The 27998-nt window shown below is 39.3% G+C and overlaps 1 protein-coding gene across 5 annotated transcripts; it reads left to right on the plus strand.

Annotated features, from left to right (window-relative positions):
• The first annotated feature begins 671 nt into the window (after positions 1 to 671).
• stim1a (stromal interaction molecule 1a) lies at positions 672 to 27996 on the plus strand. Of its 5 annotated transcripts, none has more exons than XM_071496291.1 (14): positions 714 to 854; positions 1645 to 1777; positions 5633 to 5763; positions 7770 to 7884; positions 9405 to 9516; positions 9960 to 10075; positions 14518 to 14695; positions 20734 to 20911; positions 21545 to 21712; positions 22294 to 22394; positions 22561 to 22790; positions 23716 to 23796; positions 24264 to 24678; positions 25132 to 27996. In XM_071496291.1, the coding sequence occupies exons 2-14, from the start codon at positions 1657 to 1659 to the stop codon at positions 25640 to 25642; spliced, it is 2457 nt and encodes an 818-aa protein (XP_071352392.1). In that variant the 5' UTR covers positions 714 to 854; positions 1645 to 1656; the 3' UTR covers positions 25643 to 27996. The 5 variants fall into 5 exon arrangements, with proteins under 5 accessions (XP_071352395.1, XP_071352392.1, XP_071352394.1 ...); XM_071496293.1 differs by having other exon boundaries at positions 24264 to 24327; XM_071496294.1 differs by lacking the exon at positions 23716 to 23796 and having other exon boundaries at positions 672 to 854; positions 24264 to 24327.
• Positions 27997 to 27998: the final 2 nt, after the last annotated feature.

Here is a 27998-nt window from a genome sequence, read left to right on the forward strand (position 1 = left end):
GTTCAAAAATTCAACACAGAGAGAGCACAGACGGATATCGGGAGGCGTTTAATGTATGATAGAAACAGTTGGTCGACACAGTTGCTCATCAGTTGTTAAAAAAATCATGGTCTTTATCAATATCACATAAAACATGTCAAACAAAGCCAATTTGGACTCAGAGCAGAGCTGCTGTATATGAGGACAGTCCCACAAACAAGGAAAGGACTCAACTGTAATATGACATTTATTACAAATTTTGAATATTAATCATTGAATGACATTTGTGATTATTCTATGCCTGGCTTCATGAGCTTTGAAGAAGATTTGGAGCCAGTGTAATATTTTGAAACTTCCTTTTTCAAGCAGATTTGCCAGATTTGCAGGCTATAACAAGAATGTGATGGTCACATTGTAGATCCCAAATCAGCTTCCCAAATGCCTTTAGTTTTATCTGTATCATCCACCTTGGCATTGCATACCTCATCATAAAAATATGTAGGCCACTGTGACAAGTGGCCTCCATATTGTAACAATTTGTTTGAAATTTTACCTGCAGGTGTTACGGTGTGATGTCTTAGATTTTCCACTAGACGGCACACTTCAGCAATTTGCTTAAATGTGATATCCGGTTTACCACCCAGACGGTGGGGGGCGACACTTGCTGAAGGTAACCAGGGGCTCGGTGGTGCAGAAGAAGACGAGCCCAGCGTCTGTCCACATTCTGCGGCTTTTTCGGTTCAGTCTCTCGGCCGCGGGGAAAGAGACCAGGAGGTGGAGTTCGCTGTGCTTCAGCTCCGGGGAACCAGGCATCTGCCGCAATGTTAACACAGAGCTGAAACGACACATCTGCTGGCTGCTCTGATTCATGACAGGTTAACTTTATTTTAATTTTGTTATTCAGCATTACAGTAATAACACCATCATCTCGCCTAGCTAAAAACTACAGTTGCTGTTGTGTTAACGTCCCTTGTCTGACTTGCGTTTAGCTAGACGTCAACGGTAGCTAACGTACGTCTGTAGAAAATACAAGCCGACACCGACATTAACTAACTAAAAAAAAAAAAACAAAAAAAAAAAAAAACACGAAGGGGTTAATGGGAATGTTTTCTTAGATGGGCTCTTTAATGTTACTCCCTCTTTGTTAGGATATCTTACTTCATTTCCTAGTTAGCCGAGATGGTCAGCTAGCTAGCCGGGGCTTGTGAGACATCCAGCCACCAGCAGACGCAGATAAACCAGGCTGCTGTTACTTTTCATAATCTTATTATATTTTTCTCTGAAGTGACATGTGTTTTCCGCCAAGAAGCCCAAAGCACAGCACAGCACAGCGCAGCTAGACTGATAACATGGGGTTTAGAGGCTTCCTAAGCTAAAAAGCCAGGCGTTAGCAAGCTAACGACTGTGGACGTTGATTCATTCAGGAAGAAGAAGCACCCCTGAGAAGTGATAGCATGTGTCTGCGTTTGCTGCAGGAGATCTTTATGTAACTGGCCGTATTTCTTGGTGTGATCTTGTCTTGCTGAGATGTCAAATGTTTCACGAGACGAAGCAGCAACTTCATTTTTAATCATGAGCGATGATTAATCGATTAACCAAGACAGAAACACTACTAAATCGTTATGGTAAAAATATCAACATTTCTCTCTTCTCTTCTCTTTCCAGTATACACCAGTCATGGAGTTCAACAAATTTGTGACCTTGTGGATATTTTGCTTTTGCCTCCTTGGAGAAAGTTGGGCTGACAAATCAAGTTCATCCACACCGGACAGTCAGATTGTTGAAAACGGGGTGTCAGGTGAGTAAATCAATCATGGCATCAATGTGTCGTTGCATTTTAAAAGTTTATTTTCATCCACCTGTCAAACTGAAACGCTATAGATTTGCAGTTAAGAGTATTACTGTTGGTGCCACATCGTTGTGATAGCGCTGTCACTAAATGTAGCCATGCTGAGAATAGTCCAGCTGGCATTCAGCATTAAGCCCTGTCCTCCAACTTAGATCAAGCCACCTATTCAAACAGAAGATAATTAATCTAATGGTTAGTGAAGCACATGAGCAGGGGTTTAAGTATCTGAATAAGAGAGAAATAGTCAAGATGTTAAGATTTGGCTTTACTACACATAACATAAATTGTTATTATTTATTACTTTATATTTGTGTATTTTTAATAAAGCTGGCCTAAATTTAATTAAAGACTGCACAGTACTATTGAGGATGAAAGAATGAGGTAGTATAGACACTTATATCTTAGATTTGTGCTCATCACGTGTGTCACCAAAATTCTGGATTACCTGACCTAATGTTACCATGTTAAAGCCAGCGTGGGTCATAACAGTGTGCCCCTCCTCTACTGTACTGCAAATTTTTCAAATTAAGCTTTAATTTAAAGCACAAACATATTGAGTGAATTTCCTAGTGTAGCATATTATCACTGTGATAATCTCTTGCCTCAACCCATGCAGCGATTTCACATGAATGAAATCACTGCATGAAATCACAATTGTTGCATCTGTGAAGCATGTCTTGAGCTTCCAAACTGTCTGTGAACTATAAAACCTGAATCTATATGGGAAAGTGTGAGCCAGCTCCTACAACTGAGGAAGTTTAAAAGTGTACTAGTGTAAGAATATGTATCTGTTTACAAAAGTAATAAATGTTGCTGAAAATTTACATTTTGCAGTAATGTGACTAACTTCACATTATGCACTATACTGCTAGCTACAACCAGGCACAGACCCAGTATTGTGAACTTTCTTGATTGTGATCTATTGTTGGTACTGCTGAACAGTGTGGTTCAACAGGAACTGCTGAGACATTGTCCAAGTTGCTCAACACATTTTGCAGTTGAAGCAGTTTTACTAAAGCATGTTGCAATAATCACAAGAAGCCACTACGAGTGTGGTAAAGAATTTATTTTTCACTGTGATTTTCAGAGCTTTACAGGTGTGTTGAATGGCAGTAGGACATAGTAACTGCTGCAGTTATGAAGTGGCAAATTGAGGAATGTGTTCTTCATCTACATGCAGCCAACAGAATGACTTGCGTAACTTTCGCTCTTAAATAAGGCAGGCTGACTGGTATGTAAATATCTTATCTTGTGTCTCCGGAGGTTTGCAAACCAAATGAGAAAGAGGGCCAGGTTGAGTGTATGAGAGTGTTGCAGGTGGTAGGCTTTCACTAGGGTAACTGTCACTCTTTGTTTAACATGGTGAATGTGTACAAGTGAGTGTGTGTGAGAGACTAATTGCCTTTTTGGTATGTGGCTTTGCAAGTTCCCTGAAGCTGAAATGCAGGTTCTCTGAAGCTACAGTGCTTGCATAGTGTGGCTCAAAAATTAACTTTTTACTATGCGGAAGTTCTGGTTGTGCATCCATCCTTCCTAGTTTTGGTTTAGAGGTTTCGCATAGAGAAATACAAGTTACAAAACCATTCATAGACACACAGTAACTGTTGCAGAGATTAATCTGAGACATGTTTTACTTTCTGCTTTGTCTCACTAGCTACTAAGCCAACCTGTCATAACATGTGGCTCTGGGAATAAAAAAAGCATGGATTGAAATGACGAGTTGATCAGTGGGAGGGGGGGAATTACGCTGTAAATGTCAGCACAATACAAACCACACGCCTGAAACTGATAATACACTATTGTGTGGGTGAATGGCGAAGCAGTATCAGTTGAGATATATGGACCTGAGCTCGGCCATTTATGAAAGAGTGTGAGTTTGATTTTGTCTACTGCTACACCATATTGTTGTGAGTATGATGCAGGCAACATGAAAAGCAAGGTCTACTGTGTTTAACCACAAAGTATTCATCTACTAGAAAACCAGAACAAAGTAGAAACAAGGATTTTATACAATGAAACCTTGGTGCTGTGATTAGAAAACGTCTGTCCAATATTTAAGGTAGCAGCTCGTAGTTACTAAAAACCAAGCTGACATCCGGTTAGGAAGTGCACACCATCCTCTCATGTTGCAGAACAAAGCCAGCCTCCCCCTTAACTCTCGCCTTCTCCTTTTGTGGGTATATTGCAATGAAATACACAATAAAGCATACTGTGTTTGACATATTCTTATATAACTTTATTTAACCAGGAAAAGGTCACAGTAGTGTCCAGGCTAAGACAGTAGCAGCACATAGAAAAAAGAGGTTATATAAGACAGATTTAAAATGAATTGAATAAAATATGTGCTTCTGAAGGATTCAGGGGTGGTGTTATTGTGAGTTCACTTCAGCCACACTGCTTTTAATTAAAGTAAACAGTTAACTGTCATATGCCCATGCCCTTTCACACAGCTCCTGACAGCTTCTGCAGTACATGCCAAACAAGGTTTCCTCTTAGTGGGAGTGGTGACATTATCTCTGATCTATGGCAGACAATTTCTAATCCCTCAGGAAGGAGACGAAACACAGAGGGCAGACATGGTGCACTAGAGTCATAATTATTTTTTGTAGAAGCATAAGTTTCTGTTATTGATTTATCTACAATTAATTGTAACTGAGGCCTGACTGTAAAAAATGCTGAATATAGTTAAAATGTAAGTAATATTTAAACCTAGGTTTTCTGACATTAAACATAACTATGAAATCCAAATTGGTGATAGAGTAAAAAAAATAAATAAATACAAATTTAAGCCCATAATTACTAAAAACTAATTCACCTTGGAACATGGCCTTTGGTCCACACAGTAGGTCCAGCGGTCATGGTATCTGGCTTCTTGGTACCATCCCCACATTGAGTGAAAGGTCTTATATAAACAAGGCTTTGTTTGCAGCCAAGGAATTTTTCAGTTCAGTTATCTTAGCAAGAGAGAGGCTGAGTGAGGGAAATCCAACAGGCGAATTTGTATCCTGATTTTTTTCTGGAAAAAACACACAAGGATAAAAGCCATGAACCTTTGTGGTCATCACAGCATTAGTGGAAATTAAGAGAGTTATTGTTGCAATGAGCTGACACCCTCCTGCTCTCCTCAATGCTTGAATTGTGTACATGTGCATAAAAACCCTGTCTTTATAGGGCTTGCTATTTTTATTTCGAATTGAATAACATTGTCTTTGAATAATTCTGACATTGCTAGAATTGCATGTTTGGTGTTGAAATTTAAGAATATAAGTTTCAACTCCCCGTGGCAACAGGAATGACCATGACTAGGATTCCATTCAAACACACTAAACAGTATTTCTTTAAGAAAAATGCTTTGGTTTGAGGAAAAATAATACAGCAATAAACTCCAGGAAGTTTCAAAGACTTTGGATCAAGTTTTTAAGGTCACTGAAATTAAAGCAAAATTATATGTAAAGGAATTTTGAGTAGTTATGAATAATTGCATACAATAGGAACTCATTCTCAATCTAATATTCTTTCTTTTTTCTTTTTTTTCATTCGGTGTTTAAAAAATAGTCTTGCAGATCTTGTCTTGTCAGATCAGTCTTGTCTAATCCTCTTGAAGTAGTAGTAATGGTAGTAGTTGACATAGGATTAGAAGCTGTTGTAGTTGTTATAGTAACAGTATTTCGTGATTATACGTTTTTGCAACAAAGCATAATCTATTTATCCTTTTTTCACAAAAAAAATACTGATAATTCTATCTTGACCCATGAGTTTCAAAGTTGCCTTAACACCTTCTTGGTATGACTGTTTCTCCACCAGATTTTTGTCGCATCGATGAGCCCCTGTGCAAGGATGAGAATGCTCTTCTCAGCTTCGAGGCTATCCGTAGTATCCACAAGCAGATGGATGATGACGCAAACGGCAATGTAGATGTGGTAGAGACAGACGGCGTAAGTACCAGCCTAAAAATTCAGCATTAACAAAAACTGATGCTCTATTGAAAGGGATACAATCATAGAGATGGTTTTCATACAGTCTGAAGAAGCTTACAAGTATCATTGTTGTAATCCTCTGTCATCTGACTTGTCATGGGATTTGCTGCTGAGATGGTCAGTTAATCATAGCCCCTGTAGCATCCATTAATTGCTCTGAGCAGCTGGAGATCTGAACCTTTACTCAGACTATGGTGTTTGTATTTTTTTAAATGCATAAAAATAGTGTTGTGCTGCTTCTCTTTTCAATGCAGTTACACTACCTGTTGTCCACTGAGTTTGCGTCCCGAGCTCTAGTCTAAACTACAAGTTGTGGCCTTGAGGAGGCCTCCTCTACAGGCTCATTTCAATTTGGTTCAGTCTGTGGCATGTGGTTCATGCCAGACCAAAGCAAGCAACGTCATCACTGCACCCGTCTCTGCTTTTAGAAGAGGCACTTGGCATGCAACTACCCCTAAGGCAAAGAATCAAGTGCAATACAGTGAACACTCGTATATGTGGTGGCTGTGAGCCGAGAAATAGAAAGCTCCAAACGATTAGGAGCACTTAAAGACTGTAGCCCTGCTTCCTGTTATCATACAGTGATTAAATAAAGATGATGGTTGATTTCTTTATAACCAAGATCAAAGTCTCCATCTGGTCTTGACAGCATTATACATGTCCTGCTAATTTTTCCAGTGAATATATTTTCAGGAGTGTGATATTTCACCTGCAATACAGACCATCTCTCTACCCTGTAGTGAAATCCTCCCACATAAATCTATCAAGAAAGAAAGGCATCATGACTTATTACTGTCTTCCACCCATGATGCATGAGATGGCTTTTGTGGGAGTGCAAGATGTTGTGTAGGGTTTGTTTTTAAAAACACAGTGACTGAGTTAGCCTACGATATAGTGGGCAATGAGTGGTGTGGCTCCTCTGGCAAGTAGTTGACTACTACCACTTCAATGGGGGCGAGAATGGAATCCAGAGAGCCATAAATTTTGGTACGATGTGCCATTGTTTCTTGTGAGCAATATGCAGAGTTCTCATTTTCAAACAGAAATACTGAATGTCTTCCAGAGAATTTTATATTGTTTTGATTACCTATAACAATTTGGAAAATTCTAATATTTTTATTTTTGGAAATTTTATAAATGTTCAACCAGGGGACTGTCATCACAGATTTGATTAAGGTCATGGTTGATGGTTGGGTTTTTGCAACAGTGTATGGAGTCGGGACTCAAGGAATCTTTTTAGAAGGTCTTATCAAAAACCTCTACAGTGCTCACTAAACCTATCCCATTTGAGTTTTTTCAGCTCTGTTGGTTTTTCATAACGTCACAGTGTGGCTCTCAGTTAATGGTGATCAGCACATGTTTTGTGTAACGCAGAATAACTATTAACACAAGTGCGGAGGAAGTTCTGTGCTGTTCCAGACCATTAAATAATGAGTGGAAAATGTTAGTAATTTTTCAGGTCATGTGTGTCTGAGATATTTATAGTTACTTATGTTCCTTTCACAGTGAGTCAAGCAAATGCACACATAAGCCACAAGAACTGTGTTTTCTTCTTTTATGGAGGTCATAAAGCCCATAAAGTGGTGAAACAGGTCACAGTGCTCATAATAAATGCAAACTCCTCAACAGCAAATTTCCAACACCATTTGAAAATGTAGTCTTTGTCCTCCACCTGTTCATACATTTTATTCAGCCAACCCCATGATGAGTCAGCATGTCTGTGTTGTTTAATATGTAAGCTGTGATATGACAATATCAAATTCCTGGATTTGAAGAAAGAACTACAAAAACATTTCACTGGTACATTCAAATTCTGCACTAAAGTTCTTTATGCTCAGGTTTTTAGTAACAGAAATAGAAAAAATTGCAGTTTTCTAAGAAAGTGTGATTGTTACTTTTGTCAGTTAACACTTGTACTAGAGATATTCTTTGTAACCACTACAAATGTCCTTGTCATCCTGCAGTTCCTGAGAGAAGATCTAAACTACCATGACCCCAAGGCCAAACATAACAGCTTCCATGGGGATGACCAGTTTATCAGTGTGGAGGACTTGTGGAACGCATGGAAGGGCTCTGAAGGTACTGCTGTAAAGCCTTGTTTTTTCCCTTGAAGGCCTGCAGAGACCACACAAACAAACAGGCCTTTCTTTCAGAAATTCACTGTATTTAAGTCTGATTATAAACTGTGAATCTTGTATTCCACACTTTGTTCTGAATTGATACACTCTGTCAATACTAGACTTGACTAGTTCAAACTGGACTGATGATTGTTTTTCATTTTAATGAAACACTTCTTGTGACTATGATTGCCAGCCCCAAAGAACTGCACTATTTCAGATTGCCAGCAAATCAGTTATGTATTTCACTTTGACTGTGTGTGGATCAGACAGAAAGACTGCTTGACTTTCTCAATCACCCAACAAAGGAGCAAGGCCGTTGATCAGATGCCATGTCAAGCAAAGTGCCATCTACTTATCAGTTCCAGCCAGTGGCAGAGCAGACATCATTGTATGCAAACATTGTGTTGACAGATTCAAACTCTCACCTCCTTCTGCCTATCTGTTTGGCTGAGCTATCGTGCATGCCTTGAGAGCACTTTTCATGAGCTGTGCTGTATCTGGAACTTGTTTTTTCACACTGTTTCCTCTGGCTTCTTTTCACCCCTGTTTTTCTTTTTGGTCGTACTACCAACTTCCCCTGCATTGCAGTTTCTTGATAAGGCTCTGGAGGGTTTGAGCTGGGAAACTGGGTTTTTGTTCAAGAGAGCAACACATTAACACAGACAACCCACACTGTGGACTTCCTGCCAGTAGCTGGGGGAGTGAATGTCCCATTCCCAGTTAATACTGTGGGCAAGCCAATGTTTTTTAAATCCATAGGATACCCCATAGATCATTTAGGATACAGATGCACATGGTCATATGATATGTGTGATGTGTCTAAGAGTGTTGTGATAGTGACACATTGTTGTCGTTTTGGCTCTGTACATTGAGTTCCTATGAGATAAGTGCTCACTTTGCATTTAATATTTGGTTGCAATTTTTTTAACTCTTACTGACTAGTGTCCACGACACAGTATCGTCACTGGTGAGGCTCTGTTTGGCCTGTACTTCAGCCATCCTCAGTTCTTGCTGGTTTCAAGGAATTTTTGCCCTCAGTTGGTCCTTAGGCAAGTGACACACATGATCAGTTAGACTGAGGTCATCTGACCGACTGCTTGGCCCGAAGAAAAAACATCTTAACTGTATTTTGTAATTGTTTAGGATGACTGCTGTTATAAAATGAGGATCATGGTGCTAAAAAAAACTTACAGGTCTACAACAATACTGTTCACTGAAAAGAAATCTGAACATCTTCAAACACTATTAAAGATGAAAGTCAGCTCTTGAGCCACAGCCCTTGTTTTACTCCAAAACTTATTTGTGGGAAGACAGCAAAACAATGAAAAACCTATCTAATACTTTCTCACTGCCTCACTGCACTGTATGTGATATACTGGAGCCATGTAACCTTATCAGTATTGAATTCTACAAGGATTAGATGAATGGGAATCAATGAGCACTGACTGTATGTTCTGTTTTTTTCCTTTTTCCCCTCAGTGTATAATTGGACAGTGGATGAGGTGGTGGAGTGGGTCATCACCTATGTGGAGCTGCCACAATATGTGGATGCATTTCGCAAGATGAATTTCAATGGAAGCGCCATGCCAAGGTAAGTGATTACTTTATGTGGGACTGGTAAGACTAAGAAAGAAAAATTGAATACTGGATGAAAGTGATGGAACTTGAGCCTCAACGTTTACTCATGTCAACTGAGATGTGCAATGTGGGAATGGTGTTAACCTGCAACCTTTTTTTTTTTTAGTTCTAGCTATTAAAAACCATTTAGATCACACTCTTTATAAGTCAAGATTTATTTTAATTCCCCTTTTTTGTTTGGCTTTAATTTAAAAAATCCAGTTTGTACATCTGTCAAAAAGCATAATTAATTCACTATTAGATACTATTAATATATCTAGTAGTGTTTTAAGTCTGATTAGTTGGTTTTAGATTATTATTTTGATTGGTTACGTTACACATGGCTCAAAAAGGATTACACTCTTTGCTTCCCTTTGCTTCCTTGTTCTTATGAAATGACTGTCTGTTCTCTCTCAGGCTTGCTGTGAAGAATACCACTCTGACACTCTCTATTCTGAAGATTTTGGATCGTAGCCATGTGCAAAAGTTGCAGCTCAAATCTTTGGACACCGTACTGTTTGGAGCACCCCTGAGTATGTGATGTTATTCTTTTTTTAATTATTGTTGTAGCTCAGATTGATACTCATTCATACAGCATTAGTAATATGTTCTAGATACTTCAAATCCCTTAGCAGTTTCATTACCGCTCTTACTATTTATTAAGGTACAGATCTAAATGTACCTGATAAATGTATAAAATCTTCCAGTTAATCAAAAGAAATATGGAGGATATTCTGCACTACGCAGAGTTATGTGCACCTAAAATGCTTTGTAGTTGTTGTTTTAAAAAAAAAAAAAAAACATTGCTCATTCTGTATGGGAAGTTCAAGGCTTGCTGAAATCTCTTCACCTAACCAGTTCACTTGCATAAAACTTGTCATCAGTGAGGTATAAAACATCCTCCAAATGACTGACTCAACACCTCACATTTATTCTCCTGAATTACTGCAGGAAGTTTTGAGTTTTGGTGTTAACAGCCTACCAACGTTCTGACCACTGTTCTCTACTGCTCTCATTTTTCATCAACTCATGGTTCCTTGTACATGTTGTGGTCGGGTTTTGTTTGCTTTATTTATTTATTTCACTCACTCGTTTACTCACTGACTTAGTCATTTATTGACTTTAGACGGCCTTTTCATATGTAGGGAAAATCCTGGTGACACCTGTATCAGTTTCTAGGATTTTTAGGAAGTGAGCTGAGGGTTAGACCATACTGCTCTGTATTCCAGACACACCCCTCTGCGTGCTGAGACAAATAAACACACCACTCATCCTCTGACTCTGCTTCTCTGGTATCACTGCTCCAAATCTGTAGCTACAGATTTCAGTTTTTTTTTTTTTTTTTCATCACATCACAAAGAATAGGGTGTGTCTCAGCTGTTCTGCCTCTTGGCAGTATTTAACATTTTCTCATGCAATCTTGGTGGACAATCCTGTGTTCCCAGAAGGACTTAGTTTTGTCATGAAAATTATGTTTGTGACAGCAGTATACTGATATCTTGCATTCCTCTGATTAGAAAATCAGAATTATGGAGTTGATATAGAGAAAAATGTTAGAACAAGTATAGAACAGTGATCGGCAACTGGCAGCCCATGGGCCACATCTGGCACACCAAAGCTCCCCATCTGGACCGCAGAACATTAATGAATTCAGAAAATGTGAGAGGGAAAAAATGCATTCCAGTATTTAGATCCTGCCACAATATCACCACTGACGACCTCATCCAATTTTCCTTGTTTATTTTTTATGTTTTTACTATTTCAAATGGATAAAATCTTATGTCATTGTGGAACATTGATTTTCTCAGCCCCTCTTTGCCTCTCTCTCTCTCTCTCTCTCTCTCTCGCTCTCTCGCACTCTCTCTCTCTCTCTTGCTCACTCTTTCTCACTCTCGCTCATTCTCTCTCTCTCACTCTCTCACACCCACACCCTCGTACTGACACACACACATTGACAATGGACCAGTCTGGACAGCCCCTCCTCTCCATGCGCATTCTGAATGAAAACATGATCATGTACAAGGATTGTTGTTGGCTTTTCCCCACAGAGAAGACTATTGAATATTTCCAGGCTTCAACCAGTGCTGCTGTGGTAGCGAAAGCAGCAGGACTGGGTTAGGAAGGGATAGCTGTAGCTGATCTAGAGAGATGTTGGAGTGGGGGAGGAAGAGAAGAGCCAGCTAGGGCAAACACAGTGATGGAGCTGTATATATTGATAAGTTATTTATTAGTCAAAAAAGTACTTGGTAATCAAAATATTTGCAATAAAGCACCTTATACACTGATCAGCCACAGCATGAAAATCAGTTATCTGTTTTAATGATCGGTGTATATGGTATTACTTGACTTCATTAACTTAACAGTCCCTCAACACTGCCTCCATGGCCGAGGTCTGAAAGCATTTTCTAGTTTGGTCTAATCGAGTTATCATTATAGATTTTCCATGTTTTTTAGGGAGTATGTTCACACTAATGAAGACCTTTTTTTTTGAAAGCCCAGCCCCCACACTATCTGCTTAGAAAAATTCTGGACCTTGGACAAATGAAATTGATGACCCTTGCTACACAGGTTTCACAAAATATTAGAGCTACAATGATCAGTAGATTTTGATTAGTTGATCAGTAGAATATTAATTATCAACAATTTAATAAACTTTTTTTTTTTTTTTTTCAAGCAAAAATACCAGCTTCTCAAATGTGAAGATTTAATGCTTGTCATTGTCATGTTTTGGATTGTTGGTTGCATAAAACAAAACATCTGAATACATTTTCTTGGGCTATGGTAAAATACAATGGTAATTTTTCACTATTTGTAGACATTTTATAACCCCAAAGTACCAAACAAAATCCTGCACACTGTCTTGCAGTCATGTTTTGGTGCTAGATCTTCAGGCAAAATTTGCTACTTTGGATTAATTCATCCTTCTCCTATGCACATGTGTTATGAAATAGATGTGCAAAGTATTCTGTTAAAATGACCAGTAGATTAATCACTAATGAAAATAATAGTTAGTTGCATCTTTGCAAAATATTAATGTTGGACAGAGAATTCCATAGACTTAAAGCTTAATCTTTTTTTTACTGGAGAACAGCTAAGGTGGATAAGACGTGAGGTGGAAGGGTGCATATTTGGAAGAGGAGTGCTGATGAGAGCTGATTTATGTAATCATTAGTGAAGCAAGAGGAAAAATTTTAATGAACCTTCACAGAAAGTGGTCATTTGCATTGAAAAGAAACTGTACAGGGGAATAGTGTGTAGTGGTCTGTGTCTGACATGTGTCATTGTGGATGTTTTGTTAGAATCACACCCAAAGGAAGACATCAGTGAGGGGTGTCTGGCTTTGACAGCCTCTCAATGCCACTGGGTCCCACTAATGGTCAGACTGGCTGACTGTATATAGCAGCAGCATTTTAAGACACATCTCACAATGGGTTGATCCTAATCTAATGGACAGTTGAGGAATAATTAACCCAAGCACATTTGGGTCCAGTTATCTCCAGTTTTGTTGTTAATTAAATGTCACTTAATGGTCTCTTGGTGGATTTCCTAAAAGGCAGTGAATGTAATCTTTACTGTGTGTCAGTAACAGATTTCATAGAGGGGAAAATGTCCTTCCTGTTTCAGACAGATAATGTTGTAAGAGCAGTAAATGGAGCAAGAGAACAGTTAAACATAAGGAAATTATTTTATTTATCTCAGATCATGCTCATTATTTATTTTAAGCATCTGTGCTCAGCCACAATGCAGAGCCAAGACAAATATAGCACACATGCATTTCAGTTAAATATTGTGACTTGATTTTGGATGGTTGTGCTCTTTGTGGTTAAGATGTAATAATCTGCATACTGGACAATTAGATGCAGCTGAGGTGTAATTTATGTGCCATTCTTGCTTACTCAGTATCCAGCAGCAGGGGCTTTCTGTTTCTTAGTTCTGGTTTCTTACTGTGACACAAAAGCAGGCACAGCTGGTCCAAGATCCTTGACTCTGATGAACCTGTGTTTGTTCTGGGCTTTATAAGCATGTCTACGGGAATATACACAGCCCTCCTGAAAGATCGTCTAGCACAGGATCTAGACTTAGTGATATACTTTTTCACCATACAGAGGGTTCATGTGACGAGAGATGTATGTTGTGGAATTAAATTTAGGTTCATGGGTCATGTGTGATTTGACATGGCTCTTTGTTAGAAGTGGTTATGAAGAACTGTTTTTAAGTGGCATGTCATCCTGATGTAAAGAGAAACTGCCATATACTGACTTTTCAGCCTAATCTTACTTTTTTGTCTCATTCCAGGAAGTACAAGTCATGTTTTTGTTATCTCTTTCCAGCACACCCCTTTGCAGGTTTTGCAACAAAAAACTTGCATCACTGTGCAGATTGCAAGGCAGAAATTCAGGTTTTGTGTCAGTTGCTGCATTGCAATGCTCTCCTGACTCATCAAATAGACTCAGACTTGATTCTGGGTTTAATAATAAGATGGTAAAAATTCTCCCTTGAGAGGTTGCTTCTTACAAATGAGATGCTTTCTAGCTATGAATTCTTTAATATACACACACCTAATTCGTAGTTATTCATAGGAATAGCAACAATGATTTGTTTCATAGCTTGTCATGTGTACATAAATGTTTTAGTTGCCATTGTTTGGTATTCAGTGCATGGTATTTATTAGCATTGGTTACCAGACTGAAATAGGGCTGTGTTAAGCTGGCTTTATCGTGGTCTTTTTCTCTAGGCCCCTCTCACCGCAACCTGAACTTGCGCTACTGACTCTTCTATTTGTGTCACTCCACAACACTTGCAGGCTAGGCTATGTTCAAGCACAAGCTTCACACCACATCCCTGTGAAGCTTACTCATTGTTGGGCAGTTTTATCTTATGTCCTTGATATATTTCTTGGTATCTTTTTAATTTTGATGGTTATTACTTACCTTAAATGTGCCTTCTCCTCTTTATTTTTTTCTGTTTTTCACAGTGAATAGACACAACCACTTGAAGGACTTCATGCTGGTAGTGTCAATAGTCATAGGCATGGGTGGCTGCTGGTTCGCCTACATCCAGAATCGCTACTCTAAGGACCACATGAAGAAGATGATGAAAGACCTGGAGGGCCTGCAGAGAGCTGAGCAGAGTCTGCATGACCTACAACAGAAGTGAGGGTTTTTCCCACCACCCACACAACAAACCGTTATACTCTACACATACAGTATTGTGCACACATACCATTAGTTTTGTATTTCCACATAAAACACAGTATTGAGTGTGGCACAGCTTTTTTTGTCTTCACATTAGTACTTTTGACATCAGAAAAATACATTTGTACACAATTTATTTTGCACTACCACTGCACTACTTTAAACTGACTTCAAGCTAACTTAAGGTGTCAGGGTATTGTTTTGATAAATAATATTTTGTCACTTTAAAAGTAACATCAGCCAGTGTTGGACTGGCCATGCTGCTTACCGTGCTTGTGCACAAAGTTATTCCTCACAAATCACTAGCTCAGTTGACTGGGCAAGTAATTAGCCTCAAACATTTAGTGAATATTAAAAATGAAAAATAAAAAATGTGACATTTTGCTGATCAAGTGAACTTAATCATGTAAAACGAATTAATTAATTAATCAACCAAGATAATCCTGACAGACTTTAACAGCCTTTTGTTTTTTTGAGTTTAAAAAGTTTGAGTTTGATAACTACATGACAGGCTAAGTAACAGCCTCACTCACTAATTATAAAGCCTTTAGTATGTGAAATGGTGCCCTGCTCTTATTCTTAAGGTTAAGATTTTATGGGGCAAAAGCGTATTTCCTCTGGTATTAGCTATAGCAGGAGGCAGCCTGCAGCAAATCCTGCCAGTCTGTTATCTAACTATGCAAAAAAGATGTGCTTGATTGTAAGAATTTGCGTGTAGTGGTTCTCAATCCTATATATATTTCCACAGTAACACCTCATTCATAACTTTCACAGGATTTCATGCACAAAGTCACACTGTTCTAAAAAGGGAAGTGAAAGACTGCTGGGTAATGAGAGACTGGAAAACTGGATGATGAGTCATTGGATTGAACTCAGCAAATTAGTCTAAATGATTTCACTTACATGAATTGCATTCAAATTACATTTAACCATGAGATTAGATGAACTTTTATGACACATGACCATCACATCAAGGAAAAGGTGTGCTTCTTGAATACCTTGAATGGTATTTAAGCCAGTGTGACAACTCTGTACTACTTGCAGATCATGTTATTTCTACCTCACAGGATCACATTTTAATTGGAAACCTAATCAAACACAAAAGGACAAATGCATTTTGGGTAGGTGGATAATTTAAAAAGCTTTTCTAAACTGGGATAAATGCAGCAAGCTTTGCTTTGAGCAATCACGATCAAAGCCATTGATATGGATATGGCGTGAGTGCTTTTCCATTTATTAGACCAGTTTTTAGTAAACAATAGCAGACAGGCTCTAACAAACAGTAATAATGATAATAATAATAATAATAATAATAATAATAAGAACTATTTATGTAGCACTTTTCTAAAAACAGTTTACAAAGTGCTTTACATACAATTAAAATCCTCATCCCTCAAGATACAGAAATAAAGTACAATAGAATAAAATAAAATAAAACAATTCACACAAAAGCCTGTTTATAAAAGTGCGTTTTAAGAAGAGATTTGAAGGACTCAATGGATTTTGCTAACCTAATATTCTCAGGCAGGCTGTCCAGAGCACAGGTCCCCTTACAGTAAACACCTTTTGTTCTGAGCCTGGACTGTGGCACAACTAAAAGGGCCTTACTTGAGCTCTGTTCTGGCTCATAGTAGTCTAAAAGGTCTGCACTATAGCTTGGGGCTAGACCATTTAGTGATTGTCATTAATAAAATTTTTAAATCAATTCTAAATCTTACTGGTAGCCAGTGCAGTTGTGCCAAAATTGGGGTGATGTGGTCTCGATGTTTAATGCCAGTTAAAATTCTTGCAGCAATTCTTTGAACAAGCTGGAGGCATGACAGTGATTTCTGAGTGAGGCAGGAATAAAGTGAAAATGCTGCTGCGTGTCACAGTTCAGTTGAGTGCAGAGACTGGGTTGGTTCACTAACAAACATGGCCATAAAATCACATGAGAGGATGGTTATCTCTTCTGCTGTGAGGCCATAGATGCATATGATCACTACATGCAGTTAGGCTTCTTAAATCAGTTATATCCAGGGGGTCCTAAGGTCTGAGACCACTTTCCTGTTCACTTGGGAAGTGGAAACACCGATTATTGTTGGTAGCACTGGCTGCAGTAATACAGACTCTGTATGATACTGATGTAGTGAAGAGAAATCTTAGTTGTCAGATTGGCAGGCAGTTGTCTTCCCAGCCCTCACCTGTGATCATAGCCGTGGGAACAGATTGAAAGCATAAACTGCAAATACAAAGAGTCACGATAAGATTTCCATTTGAAGTGGCTAGCCTCAGCCAGTGATTTTGGTATTGAGCTGCTGCACCTTCACAGGGAGAGTAGTTAGCTGAGGTGGTTTGTTACCTGGTACTCTTGCCCCCTGTTTCTGTTGACTGACTCAGACGACACTTTAGGAATTACATCTGATAGCATTTGGTGATCATGCAGGTGTGGTTGGGGCAGGCTTCTTTTATTAAAAAAAAAAAAAAAAAAACATGTTTGGGCTGCTCCACTTGTGTTTTTGCCACCCTGACCTCAAAAACGTGGAAAAAATACGAATGTGTCACTATAGGATGATAAAAGGTTTAAATCAGCTCTAATCTTTTGAATGGATTCTGTTCTATAATTGCTGTCCCAAAAATGAGTGAATGGTTGACATCTTTGAACCTTGCAGTTTAACCATTAATAAACAAAGCTTTGGGTTACTGGTAATCCTTTGATGAAACTCTTGTGGTGTGTGCTTGCTCACACCTGGTGTAAGTCTGGCGTCAGGTGACTGTGGCTTAAATGATTAAATTAGATGTTTTAAATAAAGCACCCCAAATAGAGCCAAGTGCATATAAGTAATTGGTTGTATCATGAAGAATAAGAGAGAATATAAGACAATTTTAACTATTTTGGTCCTTTTAATACCTTAAGGAATGCTGGGAATGTGCTTTTAAGAGTGCACTTTCTCCTCTTATTCCTTTAAAGGATACTCAAACACAGCTTCATCTCATATACAGGGCCGTTTTTTTTGAGCTTTTGAAAGGAAGCATAAGAGGATTCTGGTCATAGATATGTTATCATTAAGTGCAAAGGGTCAGGATTAGGAGTTTTTTTTTTGTTTAGTTTATTTTTTTTTTAAAGAAAAAATAAATATTTTGTAAAATAACAATTAGTGGTCAGTGTGAGCATGTTGCATCATGTTGGTCATTGAAAACATCTTCTTAATCTTCATAATCTGTCCATTAATTTTTGATATTTGAACAGAGTTGAATTTGACCTGAGGTTGAGCATAAGGGAAAGTTCATGGAGCGGCCAAAATGGAAAGTGTGTAACCTCTGGGGATGTCATGTTTTGTTAGATTCAAAACCAGAGGGAGACTCACACACGTTCACTGACCAGAGTAAGGAACAGCAACAGGCGTTGCCAAATGTCTGCATAACATTCCTAGCTTTATGCTTTGGGACACTGAACAGGGATAGACAAGCGGTTGTCAGCATCAGAACTTTCAGACTTTTTACTTCCCTTACTACCCACATGAATTGCTCTGTGTGTCATCCGACTGTTTGTCAAACAGATTTTCGATACATGAGGCAGCATGGTCTAATGAACAGTAAACAAGAGTGAAAAGACTTTGGTTTCACTAACTGAACTGGAGTTTCTGTCAGTCTTGGCTTCTTTATTTCTTTGTACTTTATTCTTCCTTTTCTAATTGTAGTATCACAGTTATAGCGTCTGTGCATGCACATTTTATATAATAAATATGTGGTGTATCTCTTTTTTGTAGCAGTACAATAAGGGAGTGGAAAATATTTTTGTGGGATTTGCCTGTTGAATACTGTCTAAAAGAGCCATTGACTGGTCCAGCAGGTTCAAACTCTGTTCCTTTGATTTAAAGCCAGGTCAGCCTGTGTGTTGCCTTTCTGCCTATATACTTTGATCAGTTGTGAAAATACACCTGCTGCTACCAACCAGAGAGCCTTGAATAAATATTAAATTCCAGCAAGTGCAGACATTGTTCATTATGCTCTTCAGGTACCTAAACGTACCGTAGCTGCTTGTAATACCTTATTAGTTGTTAGTTGTATGGGTTAGTGCATACAGTGCATACAGTACCTGGACCAGTGCAGACATTGCATCATATTTCATACATCAAAGTTAAAGCTATTGGTTCATCGTGACAGTTTGATTTATCTGCAGCAAACATTTAAATCTAATCTGTGGTGGATAAGAGCTCAGAGAAAGGACAAACACACCAAATGTCTTGGCCCGGTTTCTAATAAAGAAGAATATATCTCATAAAGCATGCTAATTTGAAATGCCTATTCATTATACTAAGGAATTAAAGTAGCTGGTGTAGTCATAATCAAAAGGCAGTGTTGAGCAGAAAGCAGTTAAACCAGCCTTTGTATCTGCTGCCAAAAGCAGATGGTGATTCTAAGACATTTGCTGTTAAGCATTAAACTTTTCTAAATCAGATTCCTTTAGTGCTGTGGCTGTGGGAGGTACATTATGTTATGTTGTATTGTAGGTCAGTGTGACTAGCAAGAAGAGACTTGCATCTCTTAGAGTACATTTTTTAGGAGGTGAGAGAGAGAGGAATGTCCTCTGTCTGTTGCCATGCCTTTCTTCTTGATCCCTGCTGCCAGCTGCTCTCTTTCCATACCTTCAAGCAGATCCTGTGGTGGTATCAAGTAGCCTGGCCCAACCATGGCTTCCCTGTTGGGAGACAGTGGGTGGAGGCTTTGACTAGAGCTGGATTTCCTGGGTGCCTTTTATGACACTGTTTGACCCTGCCTTTGTCACACTGGTGGGAGATAGTGTTAAGCATGACCGCTTAACATGTCAGCTGAAGTGCTAATTCACCCACATTTGGACTGGGGTGTGGTGTGCAGAAAGACATCCTGAATAAGGACTGGCAACAAGGACAACAACATTGCATATGAAACGTTTTGATAAATTAAAATAGTTTTCCATCCAAAATTAATGTTATTTAGGGAAATAAGGTGAATACGAATGTAATAATATTATGGTATAAAAAATTTTGTTATGTTTTTTACCTTCTCCTGCAAAGTCTGCGGAGACACTGTGTCTGGGTCACGTGAGCCCTGCAATGCAGGTCAGGTGAAACAGCATTTGGTGTCTTCTCTCTGGAGATTGTAGCTCTGCCAGTGCTTTAGCTAGAGAATGGTAGAGGTCAGGGTCGAAAGCATTAGCAGGACTACCCACTAGCTACATTTTCCATAGCTAGCTGTCTGGATCAACTTTCATTTCTCTGCCCTTCTGTGCTCCCTCTGCTGTTGTTTTTAGCCTGACAGGAGGAGAGTGCTGCTCCCTAATGACTGAAAGATGGTATTGCTTTCTGCCTTGTAATGAGTCTAAAAACAGAACTTTGTTGTTTGTTATGACCTCCTATGATTGATTAGCCAGACTGAGGACTATTTGGGTTAAAGCCCTTATTTCCATTGTAAGTATTATCACCCGGTCTCTTTATTTACTTTATAAACTTTTTTTTAAAGAATTCATATTACATTCCTGCATTTGCTCTTTTTACAGATCACAGTACATTAAAACGGTTTGTGTCTAAGCGCAAATTATTATGTCATGATTGACTTATAAAAGTAGACTGTTTTAAGAGGCTGGTCTAAAAATATCCTACGCACAAACCAACACATATCTGGACACTACAGGAGCACTGTACTGTTCTAAAGTTACACAACGACAGCTGTTCCCATTCTTGGCTCTGCTCCCTCTGATGTTAGTTTATTGTGAGCTTCCTAGCAGCTGACCATGACTAACCATGCTCTCTACATGTTAGCTATTGTTTCCGGTGATGCATGACTGATGCAAGTCCTGCATTCTACACATGGCTCTCACATGCTCACACGTCATGACTGTCCACAGAGAATGACACTTGCACCTCCTACTTAATGTTTCTTTATTTGGCCTTATTAAGCAGCCACTGATTTCTTGCTTCTAAGAGAAACTGAAGTTGAAAATAATTGTTTCTCCATGTTCCTCTTCTTGTCCTCAGGCTGCAGATCGCCCAGGAAGAGCACCGTACAGTAGAGGTGGAGAAAGTGAACCTGGAGCAGAAGCTGAGGGATGAGATCAATGCAGCAAAGCAGGAGGCCCAACGACTGCGAGAGCTGCGTGAGGGCACAGAGAATGAGCTGAGTCGCCAAAAGTACGCGGAAGAGGAGCTAGAACAGGTATTTGCAAAATGATAAATGTCATAAAAACATCGAGTCTGTAGTTTTTAATTTAAAAAAGTCTTAATTTCAGCACAAAGGAGAAGCACTGAAAGTGAGTGAGCAGTGTTTTCAAAACTTTAAAGGTGGCAACTGCACAGTATGTTTAGGACTATCAGATTCACACTGGCTATAATATAAATACACCCACTGAAGTCTTTGTCCATTAGGAATTTGGCAGGAACAGCACAGCACAGCCCACACAAGTAAGCAAAACACATGAGTATTTGCTTGAAGGACTATCACAGTGATCCAATTCAGACACATGTGTCACAGTTTTTTTTTTTTCTCACGGTGATAAATTGGAAACAGGTTCAATGTTGTAACATCACACTAAGAGTTTCATGTTTGAGTTTCTATGGCAGGGCCCATTCACCACTTAAATTAGCATATTCATGACTTGTCTTTCACATAATATTGCCTTTGGTTGCAAATTTCCAACATCTTTTGCAATTCTCTTATTTTAAAAAATCTGAAAACGCTAAAAATGAAATAATAATAATAATTGTGAAGACTTTGTTTCTAAGTAATGTAAAGTTTATGGGTTTGTTGTTTTTATGTGTTAATTTGTCACATAATGTTTGACATCTGTAGGTGCGCATGGCATTGAAGAAAGCTGAGAAAGAGTTGGAGTCACGGAGCAGCTGGTCACCACCAGAGTCTCTCCAGAAGTGGCTGCAGCTCACCCACGAGGTGGAAGTGCAGTACTACAACATCAAGAAGCAAAATGCTGAACGGCAGCTCCTGGTAGCCAAAGAAGGGGTAAGCCATGTAAAAAGGAGTTAATGTTGTTGCTTTGATCATAGGACTTTCTATTTAAAATCTATGAATTATGTTCCAAGGCAACTGCTCTATAAAGTCACAAGAGACCTAAGATTTGAGGCTGAGCTGACTGAAAGAAGTTGGCTATATATTTCAGTTCTTAATTCAATAAAAATGGAATACACTCTAAATGAAAGCAGTCCAGGGTGGAGTGGGAATAAAAATCAGCTTGGGAACATTGACTCAGACTGGGCCATTAAAACCCATTTGGCCTGTGTCACTGATTAACTGTGATGATTTGTAGAACATATTAAATAGAAACACCTGTAAATGAATCGTATTATATACATTTTTAATGTTATAGTTATTTACACAATTTAATCACAGATTCTGTGATGGTTTTATTACTGTACTTAATTATTTTATTTGTTTGTGGGGATAAAAACTATCAGAAAATTATGCTGTTATGAAAAAGTTATTTCAATACACACTGTGCTGTTGTTGGACCTGGAAACAGGATTCTCCTGTAACAAAGCATGTGTATAATTCTGAGGTAAGTGTTTGGTCATTTGTTTTCACAGGCAGAGAAGATAAAGAAAAAGAGGAACACTCTCTTTGGGACTTTCCATGTGGCTCATAGCTCTTCCCTGGATGATGTGGACCACAAAATACTGGCAGCAAAGTAAGTCAATCTCATAAATTTTTTTTTAAAAACTGGTAAAAACTGCATTTTCATTGGATGAAAAAAAAAAACAGACTTTTCCCTGTCAGATTTACTTGTGCAGTAATAATTAATAGGTCAGTTTATCTCTTCACTTCTATTTCTACGTCCTCCCCATCTTTCTTAGACAAGCCCTGGGTGAGGTGACCGCTGCTTTGCGGGAGAGGCTTCACCGCTGGCAGCAGATAGAGATCCTCACAGGTTTTACCATTGTCAACAACCCAGGCCTTCCTTCACTGGCCTCAGCCCTCAACCTCGACCCCAGCTTCATGGGTGGCAGAGCTACACCTCAGCACTTCATCATGTCTGACGACATGGACGACTTGGATGAGGATATAATGCCTGGAACTCTGCAATGTAAGAGTTCATCCGAATCTGTCGGCCATTCTGTGGGGATTAGCAAACGAACCCCTAAACACTCCAAGACCCTGCTGGGGAAATCCAAAAATCAGCCCACATGAAAATTTGGACCTTTTATGCTACAATTACGTGAATTTGTCCTTGTGGCCTCCCTGGTGACGGAGGTAGTGAGGGTCACACATGTCAATGATTGAATGAGTGTTATTTTACATTTGTATAATGTGTACCATGTAAATTCACATAATTGTCTTGTTCTTGTACACACCATTCCAAGTGAATGCCTTTTGTTAAATGTTCTCATTTTTGATAAAAGTGTTAGCTTGACTCTCAGTCGATTATTGAGACTGAAGATTCCTGTGATTTTCCTCTGGAAATTGAACTGTTAAGAAAAATATACTTCTTAATGAGTACAAGTTTCCGTGCTGACCTATTTGTAGTGGTTGTGTCCTATAATATGTGCTACAAACCATTTGAATCTGTTTTTGGTCAAACAAAGGAAATGTGTTATCAGCAGTCAGTGCCCAAATTAAATTCTTATTTAGGGTGACTATAAGAGACACAAAACATATACAAAAGCTGCCCATCAAATCCTGCACAAAAGCTGTTTACTTCATTGCATAAAACACACACTTCGCACGTCATCCGATCAAGAAAACCAACAAAATTCTGATGATCATAATGCTTTGTAGCCATCTTTTTATGGGCTGTATAGTTGACTTATTATTATGGTAAAACTTGAAACGTATTAGGTTTGGGTTTTACTAACTGCAGGCGAAAGTCGTACTGCAAAGTCCCTTTGCGGCTGCAGTAGTGAGTAAGTCTTTTAATCAACATTAATTGCACTCCCTATCTCACTCCCCTCTTTCCCTCCACCACCTTTCTGGCATTTGGCTTCCACTGTTTCTCAATGGCCCAACTACAGATGGCACCCGACTGTTGGAAAGGCGAGCCAGTGACCTGTGGTCCATCGGTTCAGACTGTCAGCTCATGTGGAAATATCCTGGTTGGCCATTTATTCATGCCCCAATCCAGTCCTCAGTCTGACATACCTGTCTCTCCCCTTGACTTAAAGCCACATAAAGCTATAATACTTTTTAATTGGCACATAGACGCAGTTGAAAGAGAAAAACTACTCTGTGCTGTGCTCATCTATAAACACCCCTGACCTTGCCTCAGCTGCTTGCCATATTTATTCCCTCCTCTTAATCTTGTCACCACCCAGTGCACCCCTACTTTCTCCCCATAGAGATTTGTCACTTACCTTAGTTGTAAATGGACATTACCTTTCATGATAGAGTTGGTTATTGTATTTGTGTTAGCAGCAGAGATGTTAATATTCATAAAATGTGTAAAAAATTATCCCTTTCATAAGAGGAAGTGCCCATTTCTACTGATTCCCCACTCAGCTCCCTTGTCCGTCAGATTTTATTTTATTTTGTAGTTGTTGATAATGTTGTTTTGTGCCCACAGCTCCCAGTATGATGTCCTTGCGCCAACGCCACATTGACCCCCAGCTGGCCATGGGCTCCCAGAGGTTGGTAGAGAGTTGCCTGTTGGCAGGGCAGCAGGGAGAGGGAACCCCATACCCATCCAGGTCTAGGGCTACCCTCAGACAGTCACGCAGCCAGTCATTTGGGCAGCTCGAGTGTCTCCCTCTGTCCCCTCTTTCGTCAGCTGTGTCTCATCCCTCTATCATCAGTACCTCCAGCCCAAAACCTCATTCCCTGTCCTCCTCTTCCTCCTGCTTACCCAGCTCTGTGGTTGGTGGTGTAGCCCCTCATTCCTCCCATTTATATCACACTACTTTCCAGCCCATGGACCCCATTCCTGATTTCACCTTCTCAGATGTCTCCAAAGTGCACTCCTTGTGCAGCGACAGCTTCGGGTACCCGCCTCTTTCCAATTCTCCACACACAACGCATGTGCGTGGTTTTTCTTTTCTTTTTTTTCCCACCACTTGCCGTCATTTCAATTTTTTAACACATGTATTATAGCCAAGGTACCTTTTCTTCATTTTGTCATGCTTTCTTCCTTTATTTTTTTATTTTAGTTTATCGTTATTTTCATTTTGCTTTCACATTATTGCACCTGATGAGGCATTACAGAATCTTTGCATTTACTGTTTTTCAACCTCTCTCAGTGTTCCTGGTGTTCTTTGCCTGCACAACTAACAAGTGTGGAGTTCCAGTGTCCAGGCTGTGCCCAGCGTGTCCATGGCTTTGCAGGCATAGTGTAGATACTTCCCAGCATGCAAGGCTTCAACTTTAAACTGTTTGGGTCTGTTTTTTCTCATTCCCTTAAACTTTTGTGTTTTGTTTTTTTTCCCCCCCCCCCACAGGGACCTAAATCGCTCTGACTCTGACTCCTCCCTGTCCCTCTCTCAAGTTGGTGATCGGCTGTCTGCCTACAGCTCCAAAGGCCACCTAATCAAGCCCACTTCTCTCATGCACGGCCTGTCCAGCCGCACAGAGGATGCTATCTCACTGCATGCTCACACCCACAACGGAGGGAACCGCATTCATGAGGGCAGTCTTGCCGAGCCCAACCCTGATAGTCCCATACTCATGAAGAAGGTGTACGGCATGGAGAAGTCGCCCAGCTTGGGAGAGATCAACAGTCTGTCAGAGTCGTCCCGCTCGCTCAGCCCCAACTCCACTGAACCTGACACACCATCACCTACAGGAGGGCAACTAGGGGTCGTGGGGCCAAAGGGCAGCACCCGCATCCCACAGCTCTCCTCCAAGAAGAGCCCTCTGGAGGAGGACAGTGGTTCAACAGGAGAAGACACAGATTCCACTGCCAGCCGCAAGAAACACACCTTCAAGATCTTCAAGAAACAGAAGAAATAAGGGCTACACGAACTACAGGCTTTCAGAGCTGTCTGACTGTATTCCTCCAGTCTGTTTTTGAAAAAAAGTTTCAAAGTTTTTGGGGTTCATTAATGGTGAAATGATGGCACAATTTGTTGCCGCTATATCTTTCTGTAGGTAGAACACCTACTGAAAGAAACTGTAGACTGTGGGAGCAAACAGCTGTTTAATCTGCTTATTTGGTCAATGTTGAATATGCGGGGAATGGGTAGGTTTGTATATTGGAATGTAAAGTATTATTTATTCTGCAGGAAATCGTGCCAGTCTCAAAGGGAAATGTGTCTCCCAGTTGGTTTTTCTTTCTTGTTCTACGATCTATAACATTTTGCATGTCTTCACTTTTGTTTGACTGATACTCGAATGCTCTTAGTGTTTGCTTGGTTCTTGTTGTTAACCTGCTTAGACAACACTTGATGTTTCTTTTATTGCTACCTAACCATCAAGCCTACAAATCCAAAGTGAATGCGCACTCCTTTATTTTCACTGAGTACCTTGTTTTTATTGATGGTAAAAAAAAAGTTTTTCTGTCTTTTGTTGTCTTCTTCTTGGCAGAGCAAATATCATATTGAGAAGATCCTCAAACAGAAGTGTAGTGATAGTAAGCTCGGACTAGTGTACTTGTGACTCAGACTTTCATCAAGCATCAAGTGCTGTTTGGATTAAAAATGGCGTAATAATATTTCACAACCTTGGATCTTACCCAAGAGCACCTGAGTGACATCAGTTTGTCTACAAATGATGGTTGGACGAGAGGTAAATCTCCCTACAAAGTTACAAAAGGACCATTGAATTGCAGCACTTTGCTTTAGGGTTTTTAATATTTAGGTTTGAGTGCATGTGAGCATGAGAGAGTGAGAAAGAAATGCTGTGCTGACATGTCCATCTTTAAAACAATGCCAAGTCTCACCACTGATTAATCTTTGGATTTATACGTATCCTCACCAGACCAGGAGGCGAGGATGTAGGTGTCCTTTTATCTTTAGGCAGAAATGTTACCAAAATCTTAACAACAGTGTCAATAGACTCCTATCTGTCTGTGTATTGAATTTAAAAATTGGGATACAACTTGGAGAAAGTGTGTGTAGCTTTGTACACCTACAGGATAAACCATGAAAAACAAGATATTAAACACAAAATGCTTACAAGCATATTTTAGTCTCAACTATTTAGGAAAAAAGTAAACAATTATATCTTGCTTTTTAAGATTATCCTCCTAAAAGGGAATTGGCATCCAACATTTTCTTCTGAATGTTAATTTGATGACCATGGTGCGAGTTTAGCTTGGATTTTTTGCTCTCTTGGTGTCTTATTGTTTCTGTTTTAATGATTATTCAGGTGGACAATGAAAAGTTCACAGCAGTTTGTCAGTGAGGGATGGGCGCTGGTAAGGGCTAAACTACAAGGCAAAAGCATTTGCTCTGTATGAGATAGAAATTTTCAAGTTGTAATTTACCTTTTATGGAAGTTCAACAAGTTATCAAATCGTGTCAAAAGTGCCAAATCACCGTTTCTGTCAGAGGCCTTTGTATTTGTAGTGTGTTTGGCCATTTGAGCCCCTTTTACACAGAACCCAAAACCACATGATGTATACTGTATATTCTGAGTTCAAACACTGAATGTCCAAGGGTATTATTTCTGTAACAGTATCATCAGTGCGATATGTTTACATTTGTTACAGATAATTCCTATCCTCAGATTAAGAACGCTGTGCCAGTTTTAATACTGACAGCTTTGTATGAGCACAGAACTATGCATCCGTAGTTGTAGATGATTACTGAAGTAGTATGGACACCAGTAGACTTAGGGTGCTCCTGATCAACGAACAACCAAAAAGTGCTGCGAAAGACAGTCGGCCTCCCCCAGCCTCATAATGTAACAGGTGGTTTGGATGTTTAAGACATGTCGAAATGTTATTTTAGAAACCAGCTGAAAAAAAAAAAAAATTTCCTACTGGTAATTTTTTAAACTGTCATTTGTACCTCTTTTGCACGACAGAGCTGTAAATGGTTTATGCCATCTGAATGATTGTGTGAGTGAGTGTGTGTGTGTGTGTCTGCGCGCGTCTGTCCATCTGCTCCCAGTATAATGCACTGTAATGTTGATGCATGTCAACTGCTGTAACGAAACCTATATTGGGTTAGAAGAGTGGATCGGCTTAAGCTCTTGACTCCTTACCCTCGTTTTGTTTTTCTTCCCTTTCTCTTTACTTTGAGCTTCTATTTATGAATACATGCGGTATATTTGTACAGAGAAAATAATAATTTTGCATCTTCTGTGATGGTCTAGACTTTTTGGCACTCCTGCATGATAGCAATAAACTATTTTGAATGAAAGA

This window comes from Trachinotus anak, unplaced genomic scaffold (genome assembly GCF_046630095.1).
Source record: "Trachinotus anak isolate AG129_WGS33_773 ecotype Australia unplaced genomic scaffold, CSIRO_AGI_Tana_v1 ptg000014l, whole genome shotgun sequence".
Taxonomy (NCBI): domain Eukaryota; kingdom Metazoa; phylum Chordata; class Actinopteri; order Carangiformes; family Carangidae; genus Trachinotus; species Trachinotus anak.